Source organism: Bubalus kerabau, chromosome 1, assembly GCF_029407905.1.
Source record: "Bubalus kerabau isolate K-KA32 ecotype Philippines breed swamp buffalo chromosome 1, PCC_UOA_SB_1v2, whole genome shotgun sequence".
NCBI classification, from domain to species: domain Eukaryota; kingdom Metazoa; phylum Chordata; class Mammalia; order Artiodactyla; family Bovidae; genus Bubalus; species Bubalus kerabau.
In genome coordinates, this window is record NC_073624.1 from 174,692,428 (window position 1) to 174,715,286 (window position 22,859).

The 22,859-nt window shown below is 53.6% G+C and overlaps 2 protein-coding genes across 2 annotated transcripts; both read left to right on the top strand.

Annotated features, from left to right (window-relative positions):
• The first annotated feature begins 1,792 nt into the window (after positions 1–1,792).
• JAK3 (Janus kinase 3) lies at positions 1,793–14,994 on the top strand. Its single transcript, XM_055591019.1, is given in 23 exon segments — positions 1,793–2,063; positions 2,528–2,651; positions 2,976–3,087; positions 3,344–3,489; positions 3,890–4,184; positions 4,785–4,907; positions 5,013–5,170; positions 5,588–5,699; positions 5,914–6,100; positions 6,914–7,041; positions 7,272–7,403; positions 8,144–8,228; positions 9,013–9,140; positions 9,855–9,987; positions 10,071–10,222; positions 10,360–10,510; positions 11,129–11,268; positions 11,340–11,529; positions 12,126–12,250; positions 12,774–12,946; positions 13,371–13,488; positions 13,805–13,915; positions 14,872–14,994. Coding segments are annotated over 23 exon segments (3,330 nt in total). The 5' UTR covers positions 1,793–1,879.
• Positions 14,995–16,259: 1,265 nt separating this feature from the next.
• INSL3 (insulin like 3) lies at positions 16,260–19,514 on the top strand. The gene is made up of 2 exons (XM_055566487.1): positions 16,260–18,176; positions 18,995–19,514. Exons 1-2 carry the CDS (start codon positions 17,987–17,989, stop codon positions 19,198–19,200), a joined length of 396 nt encoding a protein of 131 aa, XP_055422462.1. The 5' UTR covers positions 16,260–17,986; the 3' UTR covers positions 19,201–19,514.
• Positions 19,515–22,859: the final 3,345 nt, after the last annotated feature.

The window sequence follows — 22,859 nt, forward strand, 5'->3', positions numbered from 1 at the left end:
CCAGTATTTTTGCTGGAGAATTCCATGGACTGAGGAGCCTGGTGGGTTACAGTCCATGGGGTTGTGAGAGTCAGACAACTGAATGGCCAACACTCTCACTTTTAAACGTGTTGACAGGTCGGACTGCACTCCTCGGTAAACTACCTCACTGAAGCAGGTGGGAGTCAGTGCACTTCATAGTCGAGAAAACTGTGTCCCAACTGTGGGAGCCCTGCTGGAGTCACAAATATGGTGGGGCTGGGATTTGAACCCACAGCCTGAAGTTTTCACTGATCCTCAGTCCCAGGCTTATATTCTGAGTGTGTTAAAATCTCATTTACACTCTCTGCCCCCTCCCACTATTATTTTGGAACATAGTTTTTGTTGTTGTTTGTTTTTTGTTTTACATTTTTTGGCCATATCCAGTGGCATGTGGAATCTTAGTTCTCCCACCAGGGATCAAACCCACATCCCCTGCATTGGAAGCACACTCTTCACCACTGGACTGCCAGGGAAGACCCTGGAACAGTTTTTATCCAATATTCTCTTTGTATCATCTTCATTTGGGTCAATTTAAGTAAATCTTCTTCATCTTCCTCCTTTTCCTCTGGCATGTGAAACCCAATTCCTTCCTCTACCCAACCCAGGGTCCTGAGCTCTGGGTCCCCCAGGGCGAGAGAGATCTGGAAGGTGGCTGGTGTAGAACTCCTGGAAATAATGTTGGTGGTTTCCTCCTGGACCTAACCCGGGGAGGACTTCCTACTCTGGGGAACTAATGGAACAGAGATGCAGGGATCAGGGGAGACAGAGGCAGAGATCTCTGTTGATTGAATCTGATGATGACTAAGTCTGATGTCTGGATCAGCCCCCGAGGGATGCATTACTGCTGCTGCTAAGTCACGTCAGTCATGTCCGACTCTGTGTGACCCCAGAGACGGCAGCCCACCAGGCTCCCCCGTCCCTGGGATTCTCCAGGCAAGAACACTGGCGTGGGTTGCCATTTTCTTCTCCAATGCATGAAAGTGAAAAGTGAAAGTGAAGTCACTCAGTCGTGTCCGACTCTTAGCGACCCCATGGACTGCAGCCCACCAGGCTCCTCCATCCATTGGAATTCCCAGGCAAGACTACTGGAGTGGGGTGCCAAACCAGCTGCTAAAGCTTCTTTCCCCAGCCTCAAAAGTGCTAGAATCCTCCAGCTTCACAAGGAGGGGTGGCCTCTTCTATCTCCTCAAACACCCATGTGCACAGGCCAATGGGCTTCATAGGTGGCGCTGAGCAGTGCAGGAGCCGCAGGAGTCCTGAGTTGGATCCACAGGCCAGGAATATCCCCAGGAGGAGGCAATGGCAACCCACTCCAGTATTCTTGCCTGAAGAATCCCATGGACAGAAGAGCCTGGAGGGCTACAGTTCATGGGGTCGCAAAGAATCAGTCACAACTGAGTACGCACACTTGCACAGGCCAATAACTATCTGCTTGCTGGTTAGCAAATCCCTATATCTGTGATTGATTGATCATGCCTGTCTGGAGAAGGGATTGGAGAGTGGGTGCGTATGGAGGCTGGAGGTTGACTAGAGGTGTTTGCCCTGGGCACCATGAGTCTGAAGTGTGTGAATTCACACACAAATTTGTGTGAATGTCTTCCAGCTTCCCAGCACAGCCCTCACTGGGAGTGATATGGCTCCTCACCCACCTTGCACACTCGGCTCCCTCTCCCTGCCTTTGTCCGTGTCTGCCCTTCTCTTTCTGTCCCTCTCTCCTCCTTATTTCTCTGGCTTCATCCCTACCTCACTCAGTCATATTTCTTTCACCCCCCCAACTCCTACCTCAGGAGATCTGCAACCTTGTGCTGTGATCACAACTGAGGGGCTACCTTTTTCTGTGTTCAGGCAGGCTGCACTCATGGCACCTCCAAGTGAGGAGACACCCCTGATTTCTCAGCGCTCCTGCAGCCTCTCCTCTTCAGAGGCTGGTGCCCTGCACGTGCTGCTGCCCCCTCGGGGCCCTGGACCCCCACAGTGCCTGTCCTTCTCCTTTGGGGACCACTCAGCTGAAGACCTGTGTGTTTGCGCTGCTAAGGCCAGTGGTAAGTGAGTCCCTAGAAGGCTTGGTCAGAAGAAGGGTTAGGGTTGTGTGGAACAGAGATTGGGAGCTGGAATAGCTGTCAAGCAGAGTCAGCACTGGATCTGGGGCTTTGAGGGATGAGTAGGAGTTTGGTAAGGGAGGAGGGTTCGTAGGGAACAGCATGTGCATAGACTCAGAGGCATGATAGTCTATGAGAAGAAACAGATGGTCATCCCTCGAGGTAAGCTGTTAGGTAGAAAGAGATGCTCTGGAGAGAGAGGCAGGGAGCCCTGAGAAGCAGGCTGAGTCCATGGCTTTTCTCCTCAGGGCACTGAGGAGCCCTGGAATGGGTGCCAGCAGGGGTGGGACATGATGTCAGAGCTGAAGGTGAGAAAGAGCCTGTGGGGCTGCACGAGGATAACATGGCAGCCCTGCAGGGGGCAGGTGGGGAGATTTGAGAGGGAACTGATATGACCGTCCCCTCAGGCATCCTGCCCGTGTACCACTCCCTCTTTGCTCTGGCTTTGGAAGACCTGTCCTGCTGGTTCCCCCCGAGCCACATCTTCTCCGTGGAGGACACGGGTACCCAGGTCCTCGTCTACAGGCTCCGGTAGGAAGTGTCTCCCCGCCGCCCCCCCCCCCAAATGTGGGTTAAATGATCCCGGGAGGGCATGCCTTTTGCTGAGGGCTTGGGAAATGGGAGTTTAAAACCACAGTAACCCTTGGATCATCATCTCCCTGCACCTTCTGGTCGGTGCCCCAAGGGAGGGCATGAGCACTGCTCATTTCACAGATGAGAAATGTCAGAAAGGGTGGTTCACTTGTCCAACATCACACAGCAAGTCGAGGGTATAACCTGGGCTGTGTGAGGTCTTGGCACAGTCCCCTCCTCATCATATCCCCTACTCCAGGGTTCTCCCCCCTCCCCCCACAGCTTTTACTTCCCTAACTGGTTTGGACTAGAGAAGTGCCACCGATTTGGGCTACGAAAGGACTTGACCAGCGCCATCTTGGATCTGCCAGTCCTGGAGCACCTCTTTGCTCAGGTAGGTGTCTGCATGGAGATCAGCTCAGGGGTGGGGGTAGCCAGGGCAATGTCAGGGCTCATGTTTGGGCAGCCTTGGCTGACTCTCCTTTAAGTAGGGCTGAGGGAGGAGGTGGGAATGAATTGGGCGGCATGAAGAGGGAGGGGCTAGTTGGGTGGGCGGGGCTCAGAGTGGCAGCCCCAGGGTGAAGGTCGGTCAGGGATGGGGGTCTATTGAAGACATCAGGGCTTATGGTTGGGCTGTGACCGGCTCCTAGCACCGCCATGACCTGGTGAGCGGCCGCCTCCGGGTAGGCCTCAGCCTCAAGGAACAGGGTGAGTGTCTCAGCTTGGCTGTTCTGGACCTGGCCCGGATGGCCCTCGAGCAGGCTCAGCGGCCCGAGGAGTTGCTGAAGACGGTCAGGTGAGGGCTTCCAGGCTGTGGCGCCCAGCCTCTACCTGGGAGCGAGCCAACATGGCTCCACCAGGGCATCATGAGTCCGGATCCCCACCTACAAGCCTACAGTGTGTTCATGGGACCCAACCCCTCTCCTTGAACCCAGCCCCCTTGAGACTCCATAGCCAGACCTCAGGCAGCTAAAAGGACTATGTCCCTGTCTGTCTCATGGACCCCAATGGCCCTTCCCATGGAGGCCCTCCCTACTCCCATGCCTGTCCCCGAGTGTGTTTCTGTGTGTGTTGTGTGGCCCCCTACTGAGGCCACACTCCAACCTTTCACCTAGAGGCTGGGTTGATGTGCCGCCTCGGTCCTCCCTGGCGGAGACCCCGCCCCATACTGAGGGCCCCACTCCGCCCACTTGCAGCTACAAGGTCTGCCTGCCCCCTGGCCTACGCGACCTGATCCAGGGTTTGAGCTTCGTGACTCGGAGGCGCATCCGAAGGACAGTGCGCCGGGCCTTGCGCGGCGTGGCGGCCTGCCAGGCTGACAGGCACTCACTCATGGTCAAGTACATCATGGACCTCGAGAGGCTGGATCCAGACAGGGCCGCCGAGACCTTCCGCGTGGGTCTCCCCGGCGCTGCTGGTGGTCAGGATACGCCGGGGCTGCTCCGTGTGGCTGGTGGCAGTGGCATCGCCTGGAGCCCAGGAGAACACGAGGTGTGTGGCGGGGCCAAGGGCGGGGCCAAGGGGAGGGGCAGGGTTGTGGGCGGGGATTGGGGGCGGGGCCGAGGGAGAGGTGAGGCAGTGAGGGTGCTTGGGACGGAGGGGCTAGCGCCCAGCTGAGTGAGGTGTGGGTAGGGCTGAGCGAGGAAGCGGAGATGAAAAGGGCGGGACGTAGAGGGAGGGTCTAGTAGGGTGTGCGGGGCTCAGAATGGGGCTAACAGCAGGTGGAGCGAAGAGGCAGGACTCGGGGTGGGTGAGGCTCCGAACTGGACTAAGAGACACCAGGAGATAAAGTGGAGTTAAGTGAGGGAGGGACTCGGGGCGGGGTAGGGGACCGGCCGAGAGAAGGACTCGGGGTTTGGCAGAGGTGAGGGGGCGGATATTTGGGATGCGCAGGGGAGGGAGTTGAGAGGGGTGGTGTGGACAGAAGGAGGCGGGGCTTGGTGGGGGCTTGACGGGAGAGGGATGGGACTCGGTGAGGCTGGGAGGAGAGGGTCTCGTGAGTGTGGACTGATGGGGTCCCGGCTTCCAAAAAAGGACTTGGGGCGCGGAGGGGGCGGGATCCCTAGCGTCAGCCCTCCCCCTTCTTCACAGGTCCTCCAGCCCTTCTGCGACTTTCCAGAAATCGTGGATATCAGCATCAAGCAGGCGCCGTGCATTGGCCCGGCTGCCGAGCACCGCTTGGTCACCATCACCAGGACAGACAATCAGATCCTGGTGGGTGCTGGAACCCCCTCCCCTCCTGCCTTCCCCGTCCCTGACGGCGGGGACGCGGGATTGTCACCCTCGGACCGCGGCGTGCCCTGACACCGGTCCTCACAGGAGGCCGAGTTCCCGGGGCTTCCCGCAGCGTTGTCCTTCGTGGCGCTCGTGGATGGCTACTTCCGGCTGACCACGGACTCGAGGCACTACTTCTGCAAGGAGGTGGCGCCGCCGCGGCTGCTGGACGAGGTGGCTGAGCAGTGCCATGGCCCCATCACGTAAGGACTCACTGGGGACCAAATCTTTGGCACTCCCTTTCTCGGTGCCTCGGTGTCCTTGCCTCTCAGGAGCCCTTCAACAGCACCAGGTGCATAGCTGGCGCTCAGTGAGTCTGCAGTCTGATTTCTGCAGCCGCTTCCCTCCCGTTGGCTCCTTGAGGTCCCAGAGCCGTTTCCTGGGGATGCTCGAGGTGCCCAGGTGTGGAGTTTCACCTGCGGTTTCCTCTTTAATCCCCTAGGCAGAAGCCCAGCTTTCGGTTCATTTTACAAATGGGAGTGAGTGAGGGAATGTTACCTGGTGAGGTTCCCAGGGCTTCAGAGAAACCAAGATTAGAGCTCAGGTTTAGTTTGGTTTCTCTACCTCCATCTGTTTCTCACCATCTTCGACTCTCAGTTCTCTTCCACCTTTCCCCACAGCCTGGATTTTGCCATCAACAAACTCAAGACTGGGGGCTCACTTCCTGGCTCCTACGTCCTCCGCCGCAGTCCCCAGGATTTCGACAGCTACCTCCTAACTGTTTGTGTCCTGGTCAGTCTACCTCCAGGGGCCAGGAGGGCAAGGAGGGCTTCCTGGAGGAGATAATATTTGAGCTGAGAACTGAAATATGAGTCAGCATGGCTTCCTGAAGAAGGGGAGGGAAAAGGCATTCCCAGTGGAGGGAATAGAATATGCAAAAACTTGGAGATTTGAGGGGAAGAGTGCCTCCCACTTCCACTCAGAAACCACTCACTCCTCTTTGCAGACCCCCCTGGGGCCGGATTATAAGGGCTGCCTCATCCGGTGCGACCCCACAGGAACCTTCTCCCTGGCTGGCCTTGGCCGTTCCCACAGCAGTCTTCGAGAGCTTCTGGCAGCTTGTTGGAATGGTGGGTTGCACGTGGATGGGGTTGAGCTGTACCTCACCTTCTGCTGCAACCCCAGACCTAAAGGTGAGCCTGCTTTCTCCCCCAAGCTGAATAGGCAATCTGGGACCCTGCCTTTCTGTGTCTGTTCCAGCTCTTGAGTGGCAAGTGACAAAGACTGCTGGTCAAAGTAGTCTAGGAGGGAAAAAAGGTGATCTAGGGCTTGTGGGATACAGGCTGCTTCCAGGGGTGGCTGAATCCAGGCACAGCTGGATCTGAGTGATGTTACTAGCACTTAGCCTCTGTTCATCTCTTGCCTCTTGCTCTGGGTGAATTTTGCTCTCAGACAGACCCCTGGGATGGGGCAGCTTTGAGGTGTGAGTTCTCCAGATTTTCCCAGAATCCCTAGTAGGACTTGAGACCAGGCTGCCCACAGCATCACCTGCTCATTTGTACCACTTGCAGGGTTCCTTCCATCTTGTTCTCACTCTCCCTCCCCTCACTGGGACTTCCTGGAGTTTCCTTTCAAATAAGCCGTGTGCCCTGGAACCCTCATCTTAGTCCTGGCTTCTGCAGAAGACCCCATGCTGAGACAGTTTAGCGTATGTCACTCAGTTGTGGCTCTTTGTGACTCAGTCTGGCTCTTTGTGACTCCGCGGACTGTAGCCCACCAGGCTCCCCTGTCCATTCTCCAGGCAAGAATACCGGAATGGGTTGCCATTCCCTTCTCCAGGGGATCTTTCTGACCCAGAGATCAAACCCGGATCTCCCTCACTGCAGGCAGATTCTTTATCATCTGAGCCACCAAGGACGTCCGCACACTGAGACAGGGAGTGACCAATCCTTTGAGGACCTTTCACCTTTGACCTCTAGTTTTCTTCCTCCTTCCACTCCCCGTAGAAAAGTCCAATCTGATTGTGGTCCGGAGAGGCTGCAACCCACCCACATCATCCCCTGTTCAGCCCCAATTCCAGTGCCAGCTGAGTCAGATGACGTTTCACAAGATCCCTGCTGACAGCCTGCAGTGGGTAAGGGGCCCCAGGAAATGGGGGAAACATACTTCAGGTGGGATCCAGAGACCAGGTCTGCATCCATCTCTGCTGTGTGGCCTCAGTCGTGTGATATAACCTCTTTGTGTCTCTGTTTCATCATCTTTAAAATTGATCCATTACCTGTGCCTTACTTGGGCCAGGGCTAAGGGACAGGGTCCCATGGGAGCCCTGTTACTGGCCTTTCATGTTGCCTCCTCACTCTCCAGCATGAGAACCTAGGTCACGGGTCCTTCACCAAGATTTATCGGGGCTGTCACCATGAGACTGTGGATGGGGAGGCCCGAGAGACAGAGGTACTGCTCAAAGTGATGGATGCCAAGCACAAGAATTGCATGGAGGTGAGCAGGGTTGGACCAAACCTTCTGGGTTAGGGCCTAGCTGAAGAGGGGGTTTTGGATTCATAGAAATTTAAAAACACACAGGGTCGGACTTCTCTGGTGGTCCAGTGGTTAAAACTCCATGCTCCCACAGCAGCAGGTGCAGCTTCGATCTCTGGTTGGGGAAGATCCTGCATGCTGCAGTGCAGCCAAAACAACAAACAAACGAACAAACAAAAACAGAAAAGAAACCCAAAACCAAAACAAAGAGAATACACACAGGGTCTTAAAATAACAGAAATGTAGCCACAGCATCTCCATGAAATATAGAAGGGTGGGGAATTTAGATGCAAACAGGCAGAGTATACCAGACAGAGGGAAGAGCCCATGCAAAGGTCCTAAGGCAGGGCCAAGTCTGGCATGTTTAAGGAATAGCAAGGAGAACAGTGGGTCAGAGAGGAATGAGCAAAGGAGAAGAGAGGAATGATGCGGACGGAGGCATCTTCAGCGGCTGGGCAACACAGAGGAAGGTTTGAGCCAAATGGTGAGTGACTCAAGGTAGACTACAGTGGGGACTTCCTGCCTCCATCAAAAAAATCATGATACAGAGTGCTGTGTGCATTAATGGTGGACTCCAAGGCCAAAGGAAGCTGGCGGCCAGGTTTCCTGAGGCAAGTTTGTGAGCAGCAAGTTTGGGGTTCATTGGTTTGACCCAGGAGTGGAAGAAACCCATACATGTTCTCTCCATTCTTCCCCCCCAGTCATTCCTGGAAGCAGCGAGCTTGATGAGCCAAGTGTCATACCAGCATCTCGTATTGCTCCACGGCGTGTGCATGGCTGGAGACAGTGAGAGACACTCCCCATCTCTGCCCTTCCTCACTGGGCCCACCTACAGCAGCAATAGCAGAGCCTGCCCTGGCTGGGGCTCCATTCCACCAGGGCTTATCATCTTGTACTCATGTCCCTCCATCATCACTCTTTGAATAAGCAGCTCCAGGCTCCCCCCAATACTTAAGCCCCCAGAATTATCTCAAGTCAGGCAGACCTGGGTTCTGATCTATTGTGTACCATCTCTGCAGCTTTGCAAGGTCCATGCTCCCTCTCCAAGCCTTGTTTCCATCAGTTCCACTCAGCAGCTGTTTATTGGGAGCCCAACATGTGCCAGGAGCTGGGTGCATAGCATAGAACATGACAGGCTGAGCAGGATGATAAACGATGGGGTGTGGCAGGGCAGCACAGGTCATTGTGGGTGATCAGAGGCTGCTAACCCAGCTTGGAGGTCAAGCAGTGATTCTGAGTAGGTAAGGATGCATTCTAAGCTGGAAAGGCGAGAATAAATAGACATTAGGGAAGTGAGAGAAGAGGGGTGTTCCAGTCAGAAACACAGAACTTGGAAAGGGTTGGGAGTGAGTCATGGAGAGAACGCAACACCTTCCAGGCATTACAGGCAAATGGTTCTGAGATGCGAAGTGGGGAAGCAGAGAGGTGAATAGGGTAAGGATGGAGGAATAGGGGAGGGAAAAGTCAGAGCTGAGAGTTCAAGCGACCCTTGAAGGTGGGGTTGGGGGCAGAGCCTGTTGAATACAATACAGTCCTACCTCCCAACCCTGCCCCTTCCTACTTCCATTAGGTATCATGGTTCAGGAATTTGTACGCCTGGGAGCACTGGACACATATCTACGCAAGTGTGGCCACCTAGTGCCAGCCAGCTGGAAGCTACAGGTGATCAAACAGCTGGCCTATGCCCTCAACTATCTGGTGAGTGCTCCTCGGCCTGCTCCATCCTCCATTCACAGAGTGGACGGGGCTTTGAGAGTGGGCTCTGTCGTATGGATAGGAGTTTGGCAAGGGTGGAGGGCAAGTGGAGGGCATTTGAGACTGAGCGAACAGCATACATACAGGCTCAGAGGTGTAAGAGCAGAAGGAGACAGCTGACCATTCATGGAAGTTGAGGGGACTGGTGAGCAACAAGGCTGGCCCCGGGGGGAGGCTTCCCCAGAAGAAGGAACATTAAAGTTGAAGCCTTGGAGACTGAGTAGAAGTTCATTAAGAAAAAAAAGGAAGGAGGGCATGTCAGGCTGAGAGAAAAGCCTGGGCAAAGGCTGCACCTTAGATGTGTTGCTTGTCCAGGAGTGTATCAGGTCTGTTCATCTGGCAGGAGACCATAGTGGAGATGTGGGAGAAAGAAGCCCATGGGAAGAGTGACCAAGAGTTGGATTTCAAAGGGCCTTGAGTGCCAGTCTGAGGACCTTTGACTTTATCCTGAAGGGAGTAAGGAGCCATGGGATGAAGGAGCAATGTTTAAGAAGAGGAGGGACACAGGAGGTGTATTGCCAGTAGTCTAGGAAAGATGTTGAAGTATGGTCTGAGCAGTATCAGGTGGGCTTTGAAGGATGTGTAGGAGTTCGCCAACCAGCATATTCATTCATCCCCACCCCACCCCCGGCATTTCCCTGTGCTTGATCCACTTAGGAAGACAAAGGTCTCCCTCATGGCAATGTCTCAGCCCGGAAGGTGCTCTTGGCTCGTGAGGGGACTGATGGGAACCTGCCTTTCATCAAGCTAAGTGACCCGGGTGTCAGCCCCACGGTGCTAAGCCTGGAGAGTAAGTGCTGAGGGATGAAGGAGGGAGGGACCTAGTGGGGCAAGAAAGCAGATCCCTGATCCCATCCTTGCCTCCTGCACCAGTGCTCACTGACAGGATCCCCTGGGTGGCCCCTGAATGTCTCCAGGAGGCCCGAACACTTGGCTTGGAAGCTGACAAGTGGGGCTTTGGAGCCACAGTCTGGGAGGTGTTCAGTGGTGTCACAGTGCCCATCAGCACCCTGGAGCCTGCCAAGGTCAGAGCACCAGCATTGGCTTCTAGAGCTCTCATTTGGCAGAAGGGTAGAATGAAGTCGCTTGGGGAGGATGGGTGGGTCTAGGGGGTACCTCTGAGGGTTCACTGGGGGTAACCAGCCCTTCATCCTGCCTTTAGAAGCTCCAGTTTTACCAGGAACGGCAGCAGTTGCCTGCCCCTAAGTGGATGGAGCTGGCCCTGCTGATCCAACAGTGCATGGCCTATGAGCCAGGCCAGAGGCCCTCTTTCCGCGCCGTCATCCGTGACCTGAACAGCCTCATCACTTCAGGTGCCCACCTGAGCCAGGCAGGGTGGGCAGGGCTGGGATGTCATATTGGACCCAGTAGAAGAGTGAGATTTGCATGTGGCCCTGCGTGCCAGGCAAGGTTGGAATGGTTGATGACTCTAACAGTCAGCATGAGCTTCAACAGCTATTGTAACAAACAAGCCCCTCACTTCAAAGCCACATTCAATGGATGTTTGGCTCTCATTCAGTGAGGGTGTCCAAGTCAGCAAGAAACTCTCCCTTTGTGGTTCCACCCATCCTATGGCCTTAGGCCCCTATTGGATCCTCTGCAAACAGGAGAGAGAGTATCGAGGGTCCCACTCTAGGTTTTCATGGGCCAGGTCTAAAGGAGCTTCCAGTACATGTCTCTCCCCTGTCACCCATGGCAGTGAAGTCTGGGAAATGCCTTTCTGTCTGTGCACAGCCTGTGCACTGCATGAGAGGGCTGCCTTTGCCAAGAGGCACCTTTTCCCAGCCCTACAAAGTACCTCATGGCTTGCAGTGGCCCTGCCATAATGCACAGAGAGGGTAAGCATTCAGATGGAGGTCACACAGCAAGTTAGCTTAGGAGCGGGGGCCCAGGGCCCAATACACTCCTCACTCACTGCCTGTGCCCCCCAGATTATGAGCTCCTCTCAGACCCCACACCTGGCACCCTGGCACCCCGTGACGGGCTCTGGAATGGCACCCAGCTCTACGCCTGCCAGGACCCTACCATCTTTGAAGAGAGACACCTCAAATACATCTCACAGCTGGGCAAGGTGAGGTGGGTTAGGCTGGGGTGGGTGGGGGAGCACTCATGCATGTGAACACCAGCCCCATTGTCCCCCAGGGCAACTTTGGCAGCGTGGAACTGTGCCGCTATGACCCGCTGGGCGACAACACAGGGGCCCTGGTGGCCGTGAAGCAGTTGCAGCATAGTGGGCCAGAACAGCAGAGGGACTTCCAGCGGGAGATCCAGATCCTCAAAGCCCTCCACAGTGACTTCATTGTCAAGTACCGGGGTGTCAGCTATGGCCCAGGTGAACCGCTCTTCAAATTACACACCCTCATCCTTCTGCACGACCATTGTAGGTGGTCTGAGAACACCAGCAGGGGCGCTACTGACTGATCTTGTTCATCCAGATCTGCCTTGTTGTTTAGTCACTCAGTCCTGTCCGACTCATTTGTGACCCCCCCTCCTGGACTGTAGCCCACCAGGCTCCTCTGTCCGTGGGACTCTCCAGGCAAGAATGCCAGAATGGGTTGCCATTTCCTACTCCAGGGGATCTTCCCCATTCAGGGATCAAACCGGTATCTCCTGCAAGTCTCCTGCATTGCAGGCTGATTCTTTACTGCGGAGCCACTGGGGAAGCCTAAGACTACCTCGGCATCGCAGTTTTCCCACCTGAAAAAAACAGGTCGTTATGAGGTTAAAAAGAATTAATGTATATTATAGAAAGTACTCAAATAGATTAGCGATACGTGTCACTGTGGCCGTTCCCATTTTATAGAAAGCAATATTGAGGCCCGGAGGGGACACAAGGTCCCACTCTGATCGGGGAAGAAGAATGGGGAAGGGAAGGAGACCAAGTCAGGCCCTGTGGTGACTCCTCCCTGCCTCCCCCGCCACCCCTAGGCCGCCAGAGCCTGCGGTTGGTCATGGAGTATCTGCCCAGTGGCTGCCTGCGCGACTTCCTGCAGCGGCACCGCGCCCGCCTCGACGCTGGCCGCCTGCTCCTCTACGCCTCACAGATCTGCAAGGTGCGGGGCGGAGGAGAGCGGGGTGACCGTGGACCTGCCGCGTCCACAGAGCTGGCTTGATGGGCGGGGTCTGCATGGATTCGCCAGGAAGGCTGAGGGTTGAAGTTTGGGGACCAGGTTAGGTTGGAAATACGGTTGAGTTAGGGCTAAGGTCGGGGACTTCTCTTGTGGCTCAAACGGTAAAGAATCTGCCTGCAGTGCGGGAGACCTGGGTTCCATCCCTGGATCGGGAAGATCCCCTGGAGGAGGGCATGGCCACCCACTCCAGTATTCTTGCCTGGAGAATCCCATGGACAGAGGAGCCTGGTGGGCTACAGTCCATGGGGTCGCAGAGTCGGACACGACTGAGCGACTAACACTTCTAGTAGGTCCAAAACAATAAGAAGGTGAGGACTGGAGTGCAAGATGGGTCATCGGTGGGGTTAGGCCTGGGATCTGGGTTGGGGCTGCTGCTGGATTCCATGTCAGACTTCGGGCCCCTGCGGAGTCATCCTGGGGGTCCACACCCCATGCATGCCCGTAGGGCATGGAGTACCTGGGCTCCTGCCGCTGCCTGCACCGCGACCTGGCAGCCCGGAACATCCTGGTGGAAAGCGAGACGCACGTCAAGATCGCCGACTTCGGCCTGGCCAAGCTGCTGCCTCTCGACAAAGACTACTACGTAGTCCGCGAGCCAGGCCAGAGCCCCATCTTCTGGTAGGGACCTCCTCCCAGCCCCACCCTTCCTCCATACTACCCAGGCAGCTCCGCCTCTCGAGCTTTTCGGTTCCCGCCCTGCCTCCCGCGGGGAGGGGGCCTGCTGTGGCCACGCAGGGCCACCCATAGCCCTGGCTCCTCCCCATCACGCTCCTTTTCTGTTTCTGGCTCCGCCCCTCCCTGGCCCTGCTCCGCACCCCCGCTCAGCCCCGCCCCGCTCTGGCCCCGCCCCGGCTCTGCCCCGGCACCTCACAGCTTTGGAGCAATCTCCCATCCCACAGCCAGGGAAACTGAGACCTCAGAACTGGCTGGGACTGACTTTCTCATAGTCACCTACCGGGACCAGCTACCCAAATCCAGGGCTGCGCCCTTTCCTGTCCTCTGCCTTACTGTCGCATCCCAAGACCTCCCTGGCCCCCTCCAGGTATGCCCCAGAGTCCCTCTCGGACAACATCTTCTCGCGCCAGTCGGATGTCTGGAGCTTCGGGGTCGTCCTGTACGAGCTCTTCACCTACAGTGACAAGAACTGTAGCCCCTCAGCCGTGAGTTGGCACCCCTGGGTTCCTCATACCCTCTTCCCCCTCAGGTCAACCCCTGTCCTCTGTGCTGAGGGTCACCCGGTCCCAGCCTTAGATGCTCCAGGAGGACCTCTTTTCACCATGACTGATACCCCCCGCTCCTCCCCTCCAAACACAGGCAGCTCCCTTCCCCATCCATCACAGACAACTCCTCCTTCCCAGTAGGAGCGCCTCCTTCCCTTACCACGGGTGGGTGATTTCCTTCCTCCCTCCACTGTGGCTGACCCCCACGATAACGGGCGGCCCCTCCCCCACCTCGGGCCCTTCCCTTTGGCTCTAGGAGTTCCTGCGGATGATGGGATGTGAGAGAGATGTTCCAGCCCTCTGCCGTCTCCTGGAGCTGCTGGCCGAGGGCCAGAGGCTGCCCGCACCTCCCGCCTGTCCTAGTGAGGTGAGCTCTGGAGGGCCTGCCTCAGTTTCCCACTTTGTAGATTCACCACGGTGTCTCTTGGGCAAGGCTGCTGATCCCTCTGAATTACTCTCCACCGAAGATATCTCTTGGTTGAGAGCAGGGATCAGGGAATGAGGCTGAAGGGGATTTCTGGCCTCTGCTTTGCTGCTCTCTCACTGTATGGTAAAGCACAAACACTTTCAGAGCCTCAGTTTACCTATCTCCAAAATGGGAATAACAATGCCTTATAGGGTGGGGGAGGACCAATTTGCTAACACCTCTCCAGTGCTCATCTCGGAGCCTAGCATACAGTCGGTGCTCAGTAAATGATGATTCTTACAGTTTCTCATCAGAGCTTTTGTAGAAGTGTCTGACATGTGGTTGGTCACTCACAAATTAATTTGCTCAGGCCACAGACATTTATTGAACTCTAACTGGGTGCTGGGCTTTGTGCTGGGTGCTGGGGACCCAGTGGAGGTCAGAACAGATAATACTCCTCTTTCTTGTAACCACCAGAAGCTAACAAGAATAATCTGGTGGTGATCAGTGTCTAGAAAGAGATGAGGGAGGTATAGTCAGGAGCAGCTTCCTAGAGGGGGTGGTGCCTGAGGGACGAAGAGGATACCATCTAAGGGGAAAGCTGGGAGAGAGCATTTTCAGTGGAGTACACAACAGGTACAAAGGCCCTGAGGTGGAAATGAGTTTAGTGTATTTGAAAAATGAGATGGGGGCAGACGTGGCTGCACGAAACACAGAGGAGGTGATGCCTCCATCTGGTGGTGGTAGAGGGAGGGAGACGGGAGGGGATGAAATTTTTTCTAAGACCCATAGGGAGCCATGGGAAGCTTTGGAGCAAGAGAGGGATGGAGTCTAGTTTATATTTTAAAACTGCAAACAGGAGTCATGTCCTTTCTACCACTCCCATGTGACCCTGTTGTCTCTTTTCCACCCCTCAGGTTCATGAGCTCATGAAGCTGTGCTGGGCACCTAACCCTCAAGACCGGCCATCATTCAGTGCCCTGGGCCCCCAGCTGGATGCGTTGTGGAGTGGAAGCCGGGGATAGTGTCCAGAGGCATGAGATTCTCACCTTCCCTGCTTGTCTAGAGGGAGAACACCATTCTCTGTCATTTTTCATATCTCCTGCACATGGACCTCTAGGTTCTGGTCTCCATGGACTTGCTGTGTGACCTTGAGCAGGAACCTGCTCCTCTCTGGTCCTCCTGCTTCACAGAGACCCCTCATAGGGCAACTGACATTGCACTTGGGGGAGCAACCCTGGCTTGCAGGGCAACAGCAGCCTTGTGGCTTTTTGAACTTGGAAAGATTCAAGGCAGATGTCATGATGGGGTCTAATGAGTTCCACCCACTCCCCAGAATCAAGGGACCTCATTTAAGGCCCTTCCATCTTCCCAGCCTCTCAGGGTCTGGCCTGCAGCTTCTTGTTCTCATTTTCAGAGGAGACTTTATGTAGCTTTAAATATGTCATCTCAGGCTTCTATTCCCTTCTCCCTCTTTAGCTGGAGGAAGCCAAGGACAAGAGCAACTGTCCGGGCTGAAAATCCACTCTTTGAGGGGGAGCCTGCGGGACTGTTTGGAACCATGTAAGAGACCAGGAGAGGCTGAGGTCCCCAGCCTCTGAACCTGAGTGTCCCAGGGCTTCTGTATACTGGCGCCCTTTCTGTCTGGACCAGAGGATCATCCAGTTGATAACAATGGAGCCTAACAGGAGCTTTTCATCAATTGAAGGAAGGAAAGGCATTCTTGGCAGAGGAAACGGAATAGCAAAGGGAAAAGGCTGAGTACAGGGGTTAGGAGCACAGGTGTTGGATCCCACAGTTCTGCCAATTACTTGCTGTGTGATGGTGGGCGAGTTGCTTCCTTTCTCTGGCTTCAGGGCCACCCTCTGTATAATGGGCAATAGTGTTAGCCCTTGGGCTCCACAGAGTCAACTTCTGGAAGTTTGTGGGAAGGCATCTAGTGCAGGCTCAGCCCCCACCACTCCTTCATACCTGCCTGCAAGGTTTTTCTGCCACTTTCGCCTCCCTGGAAAACTCTTATTCATCTCTCAAAACCCCAGCTATCACCTCCTTGCAGCCTTCCCTGGGATTCTCCCACTACTCCCATTCAGCCCTATACTTCCAGCTCTAGGGCTAGGGTACCTCTATATCCACCTCTGTCTCCTCTGACCTGGAGGCTCCTTAGGGAGCTGGGCTGGGATGGGCACAAAGAGGACTCTGGGAGTGTTCACTGAATGAATAAAGAAGTTCAGTGGAAAGGATGGTTTGTTGCTGGACTTGGGCAATGGGAATTCTTGGGGACGTGTGAGCCAGGGAGGAATGTGATCAGAGTTGGGGGATAGAGACCCCTGGGGTCTCTCACATTGGGAGCCTCAGGACATGCTGGGGGAGGAGGGACAGGAGGGTGAGGCCCTCAAGGACAGAAGCCCTCCCCCAAACCCCAGCTGCTGGCCTTGGCTCTGTCCTGGGGAGCTGATTACAGGCTCTTGGGGGTGGAGGGAACAGGCTGCTCTGGGGGAGATCAGAGGGCAAGGCCCTATTGGGACGGTTAGGCTATGGAGATGGGTCCAACATTACTGGGGGCCAAGACAGCCCTCTGTTTGCTCCTCAGGACTGATGGAAAGATTTGGAGAGTGACAGAGACAGAGAGACACAGAAAGAGACTCAGAGAAGGACACAGGGAGCATGGGAGAGACAGACAGAGATCTCTGTACCTACCGTCAAAGTCTGCTTTGGTGAAAAGTGGTAGGGGGCTACAACACAGGGCTTTCAGCTCAGGGTCTCCCCTGCACTGGATTGAGTAACCCTCATGCCTTAATTTCCCTCCTTGGTAAAACTGACACCTGGTAGAGGCCTCCAGCCCCTGTCCAAACCAAAGAAACCCTGATGTGGAGGCGGAACCAACAAACACTCCCAGCCCCGGGGCCCGGCCTCTTGTGACCTTGGGCAAGTATGGGGTCCCCTCTCTGAGCCTCAGTTTCCTTATTTGTACAGTAATAAGGATAACAAGATTCTGAATGTCCTTGGTCTCAGCTGGTTGGATGCTCACCAGCACCATCCCAGGGAATTATTATATCTCAGTTTATTTCTCCTCTTTAAAAGAGTTAAAAAAAAAAAAAAGACTCTTCAATGGTCTCCCTGGAAAAGATATACCCAGGAAGACAGACCATGGCCATTTTGTGCGCCTCTCAGCCTATCAATGGGTTTCCCAGGTGGTGCTAGTGGTAAAGAGCCCACCTGCCAATGCAGGAGATATAAGAGACATGGGTTCCATCCCTGGGTCAGGAAGACCCCTTGGAGAAGGGCATAGCAACCCACTCCAGTATTCTTGCCTGAAGAATCCCTTGGACAGAGGACCCTGGTGGGCTATAGTCCATGGGGTCACAAAGAATTGGTCACCACTGAAGCGACTTAGCATGCACACACACAGCCTATCAATAATCAATGTGGTGGTTAGACTGGCCCTGGGAGTTCTTATTACGATTGCAAGATCCTTTCAGCAATAACCATTAGGAAAGTTTGAAAAAATAAAGATTTATTATTTATAAATTACATGGCACACTTGGAGCCAGGTTCTCATAGAGAAAGCAGCGTTGGCCTGGGTTCCTGCTTTTGTTGGGGTCAAGCACGGGAGCCTAGAGGTTTGTGGGCTCACTCTTATTGGTGAATTTAACATGGGGTTGGAGATTAAAGCAAAGAAGAGAAGAACAAACAAAACAAAAACAAAGCAAAAAAGCCCAGTGGCCCAGTAAGATACTGAAGTCAAGATGTCTAAAACAAATGTGGGAAGAGGTGGTCAGGCTCTTTAGTCATATTTATCAGGGAGCCATGGTTGAAGCTAATGCCTCGGCAATCAAAGGATGTCAGGCACTCACATCATAAAAATGAGAAAACTCAACTATCAGAGGTTCCACGAGGCTTGCCCTGACCCTGCCCTTGACCTCCCTGGGTCGTCCTTTGGGAAGGCTCTGTCCCTGCCCCAAGGCTCCCAGCTGGGGCAGGCCGGGCGCCTATAAGGGGGATCCCTGCTGGAGCCCGGTGCCTCTCACCACCATGGACCGTCGTCCCCTCACCTGGGCTCTGGTGCTGCTGGGCCCGGCCCTTGCGATCGCCCTCCGTCCTGCAGCCGCGCAGGAGGCGCCTGAGAAACTGTGTGGCCACCACTTCGTGCGCGCGCTCGTGCGGCTGTGCGGCGGCCCGCGCTGGTCTTCGGAGGACGGGCGACCTGTGGCTGGCGGCGACCGTGAGTGGGGGCGGGCGAGGACTGTGTGCTGGGGTCTCTGGGGCGGGGTAGGGGTGCAGGTGACTGCAGACGGATTTGCATGCATGTTCTGGCTTCCTGCTCTGGAGTGTGCGAGTCTGCGGGGAGGAGCCCCTGCCTAGCAAGGTAATCAGTGCGAAGCGAGGTAGAATCTTAACAAGTGCAAGATTAGATCCGAGCCTATCTTTACTTACAACTTCAATATTTTGATCTTCAGGAATTTTGTGTTAATTTTACTAGTAAAATATTCAGTTATAATAGGAGTGATCTTGACTGTTGAGTGTTCCTGGCGCCCCCTTAAATTGCTCGCACTGGGTCAGCGCCTAGCTCTCTTCTCCGTAGACCCGACCTTGGGGCAGAGGCTATTATGCACAACGTCTGTCACAGGCGTCCTATGCGTGTGAGTCTGTGTGACCCGGGTCCAGATGGGTGTGCCGAGATGCACGCGGTGGGGTCGGGGAACTGGGAGGGGCTACGAGGGCGAGTGGCTGTGTCCAGTGTGTACATACATGCACGTGTCACATGCCACCCTTACTGTCTTCTGCTCTGTGAAGCCTCTATGCCTTCTTACCATAGGTGGCATGTGGGAGTGTGCACAGCTGGGGACTTGAGTGTGGGCGTGGGTCGAGAGTGGACATGTCTGGATGGGATGATTCAGTCTGGGCCTGGTATAGAGCAGGCACTTAATAAATGCTTACTTTGTATTTGTGTGCATGATGCATGTCTGGCTGCCATGCGGACAGTGTGGGTGGGGTCCTCTGGGGTTCCTCCCTCTATGCTGAATTCCTCCCTGTTCCCAGGTGAGCTCCTACGGTGGCTGGAAGGACAACATCTCCTCCATGGGCTGATGGCCAGTGGGGACCCCATGCTGGTACTAGCCCCACAGCCCCTGCCCCAGGCTTCTCGCCATCACCACCACCGCCGGGCAACTGCCATCAACCCTGCCCGCCACTGCTGCCTCAGCGGCTGCACCCGACAAGACCTGCTGACCCTCTGTCCCCACTGAATCCTCCTGGGGCGTGGCCTTGGGGGAGCCTGAGACCCACAGGAGTCCAGTCTGGTGAACTCCTGATGCCACACAGCACCATGAAACCCCACATCTAGGGGGATGTTGTTGATTACCTCCTAGGACAAGGTGCTCACCACCTCACCCAGGCCACCTGTCCTCTGGAGGACCAACTAGGGATACCACCAGACCCCAAATCTGGCTTGGAGGATCCTTGGTTTTGCAGAGATGCCAGATACTCTTCTCAAATGTTCTCACCTCAGAGGAGCCCCAGGTGCCCCGTTCCCTGCCTTTGACACCCTTCTTGTTGTCTCCTCAATAGTAAATAAATAAGATGCCTGCAAAATCTGAGGCAACGTTGCATTTTCTCACAAGAAAAAGGGACAAGCCAAGGTCAGCCCTCATTTGGGATTTTTCCCTGACAGCTGCAGACACACAAACACTTCCAGAAACTTAATAACAATTGGAGAGTCATCACAATACACAGTGGGGAAACTGAGGCCAAGGGAGCTGGCTCTTTGCCTAGTTCAGACAGGGAGGGAGCAGCCAAGTTCAAGATTCGAATCCAGGTCTCTCATGTCTCAAGCCTTAAACTCATGTAAGGTCCACTTATCAGTGAACACGACTCATGAATGTGTGAATGAGTCACAGTGGATTTCTTTTGGGGGGGGCTATGCTGCATGGCACATGAGACCTTAACTCCCCGACTAGGGATTGAAACTGTGCCCCTTGCAGTGGAAGCATGGAGTCTTAGGCACTGGACTACCAGGGAAATCCCCTCACGGTGGATATATATATATATTTGTTTTAATTTTGGGGTGTAGTTGCTTTACAATGTTGTGTTAATTTCTGTTGAACAGCAAAGTGACTCAGCTATATGTATATCCCCTCTTTTTTGGATTTCCTTCCCATTGAGGTCACCATGGAGCATTGAGTAGAGTTTCCTGTGCTATACAGTAGGTTCTCGTTAGTTATCTATTTTATACATAAATGTATGTATATGTTGATCCCAATTTCCCATTCATCCTACCCTCCCTTCACTTCCCTCTTTGGTACCCATACATTTGTTCTCTACATCTGTGTCTCTGTTTTGTGGGTAAGTTCATCTGCATCATTTTTCTAGATTCCACATATAAGTGATATTATACAATATTTGTTTTTCTCTTTCTGACTTACTTAACTCTGTATGACAGTCTCTAGGTCCATCCACATCTCTGCAAATTGCACAATTTCATTACTTTGTATAGCTAAGTAATATTCCATTGTATATATGTAACACATCTTCTTTATCCATTCTTCTGTTGATGGACATTAGGTTGCTTCCATAGCCTGACTATTGTAAACAGTTCTACAATGAACATTGGGGTGCATGTATCTTTTTGACTGGAGTGGGTTGCCATTTCCTTCTCCAGGGGATCTTCCCGACCCAGAGATTGAACCTAGGTCTCCCACATTGCAGGCAGATGCCTTAACCTCTGAGCCACCAGGGAAGCCCCAGGTATCACAGTGGGTACTTATTGATCCAACGCTCACCATTCTTTTCACTTGCACCCTCCTTTAATCCTGAGATGGAAATTATATGATTTGACCCTCTTGGGGGAAAAAAATGGTATTTAACTATGTGATCTGTTCACATGTATACTTGTTTCCTAAGGCTGCTGTAATGGCTACAGATTGGATGGCTTAAAATAGTAGAAACATACCCTCCCAGTTCTAGAAGCCAGAAATCAAGATATTGGCAAGGGGTTCTTTTTGAAAGGCTCTCGGGAAGATTCTATCCCCTGACTCTCTCAATTTTTGGTGGCCACTGGCAATCTTTTTTTTTGGCTGCACCGGGCCTTAGTTGCAGCATGTGGGATCTAGTTCCCTGACCAGGGATCAAACACCCAGGCCCCCTGCATTGGGAGCTTGAAGTCTTAGCCACTGGACCATCAGGGAAGTCAATCCCAGCTACTGGCAATCCTTGGCTTGTAGGTGCATCTCTCCAAGCTCTGCTCCCATCTTCACATCATCCTTCTTTCCCATGTCCCTCTGGGTTTTCAATTCGGCCTCTTATAAAAACACACTCGTTGGATTCAGAGTTCACCCTAATCCCACATGATCTTGATTTCGGACGTGCGCAGCACTCAACAGCAGGTTGCAGCGAACAGCAGTGAGGTGTAACTGGAAGCAAGGTCTTAGTTTCCCAGACCGGGAGTCCTAACCACTGGGCCACAGGAGCCAGCAGTTAGCGCTAGACTCCCTAGTCCTTGCCTGCCTAGTCAGAACGAGTTCAGGCGAGGAGGCAGAAGGTAAAGAGTAAAGACATACATGTGAAAAGGCACACGGGTGAGCTCAGAGAGAGAGTTGCACTTTCGGGAAGTTTAAATCCTTTATAAGGAGGAAGTTCTTACGGTCCTTGCTCAGGCCAGTCTCTTGCTTTGTCCCTCCCTTGGTTATTTGTCTCGGGACCCTTCCCTGGGATGCAATGCACCCCTTAGCTAAGACAGATCTCTAAGTGAATGCTTCTGGGGGGAGCAAGATTCATTACAACTTGGAATTATCCTCTGACTTTTGACCCCAAGGAGCCTTTCTGCACATGCTTAGTGTCTCCCTTATCCTAAAAAGGGGGAGGTGGAGATCCCTTAATCCTTTACTCCCTTATCCCTTAATCTCTTTACAAAGAGAGGCAGGGTTTTGCCTCTCTGTCCTTTGCTGTTGTTCAGTCGTTCAGTCATCTCCCACTCTTTGCAACCCCATGGACTGCAGCACAGCAGGCTTCCCTGTCCTTCACCATTTCCCAGAGTTTGCTCAAACCCCTGTGCACTGAGTTGGTGATGCCATCCAACCATCCCATCCTCTGTCATCCCCTTCTCCTGCCTTCAATCTTTCCCAGCATCACAGTCTTTTCCAATGAGTTGGCTCCTCACATTGATAGCTTATGGTGAACGATGTCAGATTAATGATCTCTGAAGAAGAAGATTTAGCTTTGGGACCAGGGACCAGGCTTGACCACTCAAGAGCTTTTGTGTAGCAGAGTTTTATTAAAGTGAAAAAGGGAACGCTTCTGACACAGACATCAGAAGGGGGATGAAGAGTGCTCCATTCCCTAGCCTTAGCAAGGGAATTATATACTTTTTAATTGGTTATTACAATAAATCAAAAGAATGTCTCAAGATTGTGAAGATCTTACTAGACCCACTCCCATAATACACATTTTAAGATAACAGGATTAGTCAGAAGGTTTTCAGGAAGGAGAAACATGTCCTCAAACAGGATACATTATTGTTATATAATCCTTACTAAGGAATGTAGAAAAAAACGTTTGTCCTTTTCTCCTCCTTGAGAATTCCAGACCCCTTTCTCCTCCTCGGGGACCCCGAAGACTTCTTATCCGCCTGCCTAGGAATTGACTTTCTTAGCATCAGGTGGCCAAAGTATTGGAGCTTCTGTTTCAGCATCAGTCTTCCAATGAATATTCAGGGTAGATTTCCTTTAGGATGGACTAGTTTGATCTCCTTGCCGTCCAAGGGACTCTCAAGTCTTCTTCGGCACCACAGTTCAAAGGCATCAATTCTTTGGCATCAGTCTTTTTTATTGTCCAGTTCTCACATCTGTACATGACTACTGGAAAAACAATAGCTTTGACTATTCATACTTCTGTAGGCAAAGTAATATTT

What these genes read in the sequence shown, in the direction of transcription:
- INSL3 (XM_055566487.1), top strand. Translation starts at nt 17,987, where the DNA reads ATGGACCGTCGTCCCCTCACCTGGGCTCTGGTGCTGCTGGGCCCGGCC. An exon ending in ACCTGTGGCTGGCGGCGACC is followed by an intron (nt 18,177 to 18,994) that starts GTGAGTGGGGGC and finishes CCCTGTTCCCAG; the next exon opens with GTGAGCTCCTACGGTGGCTG.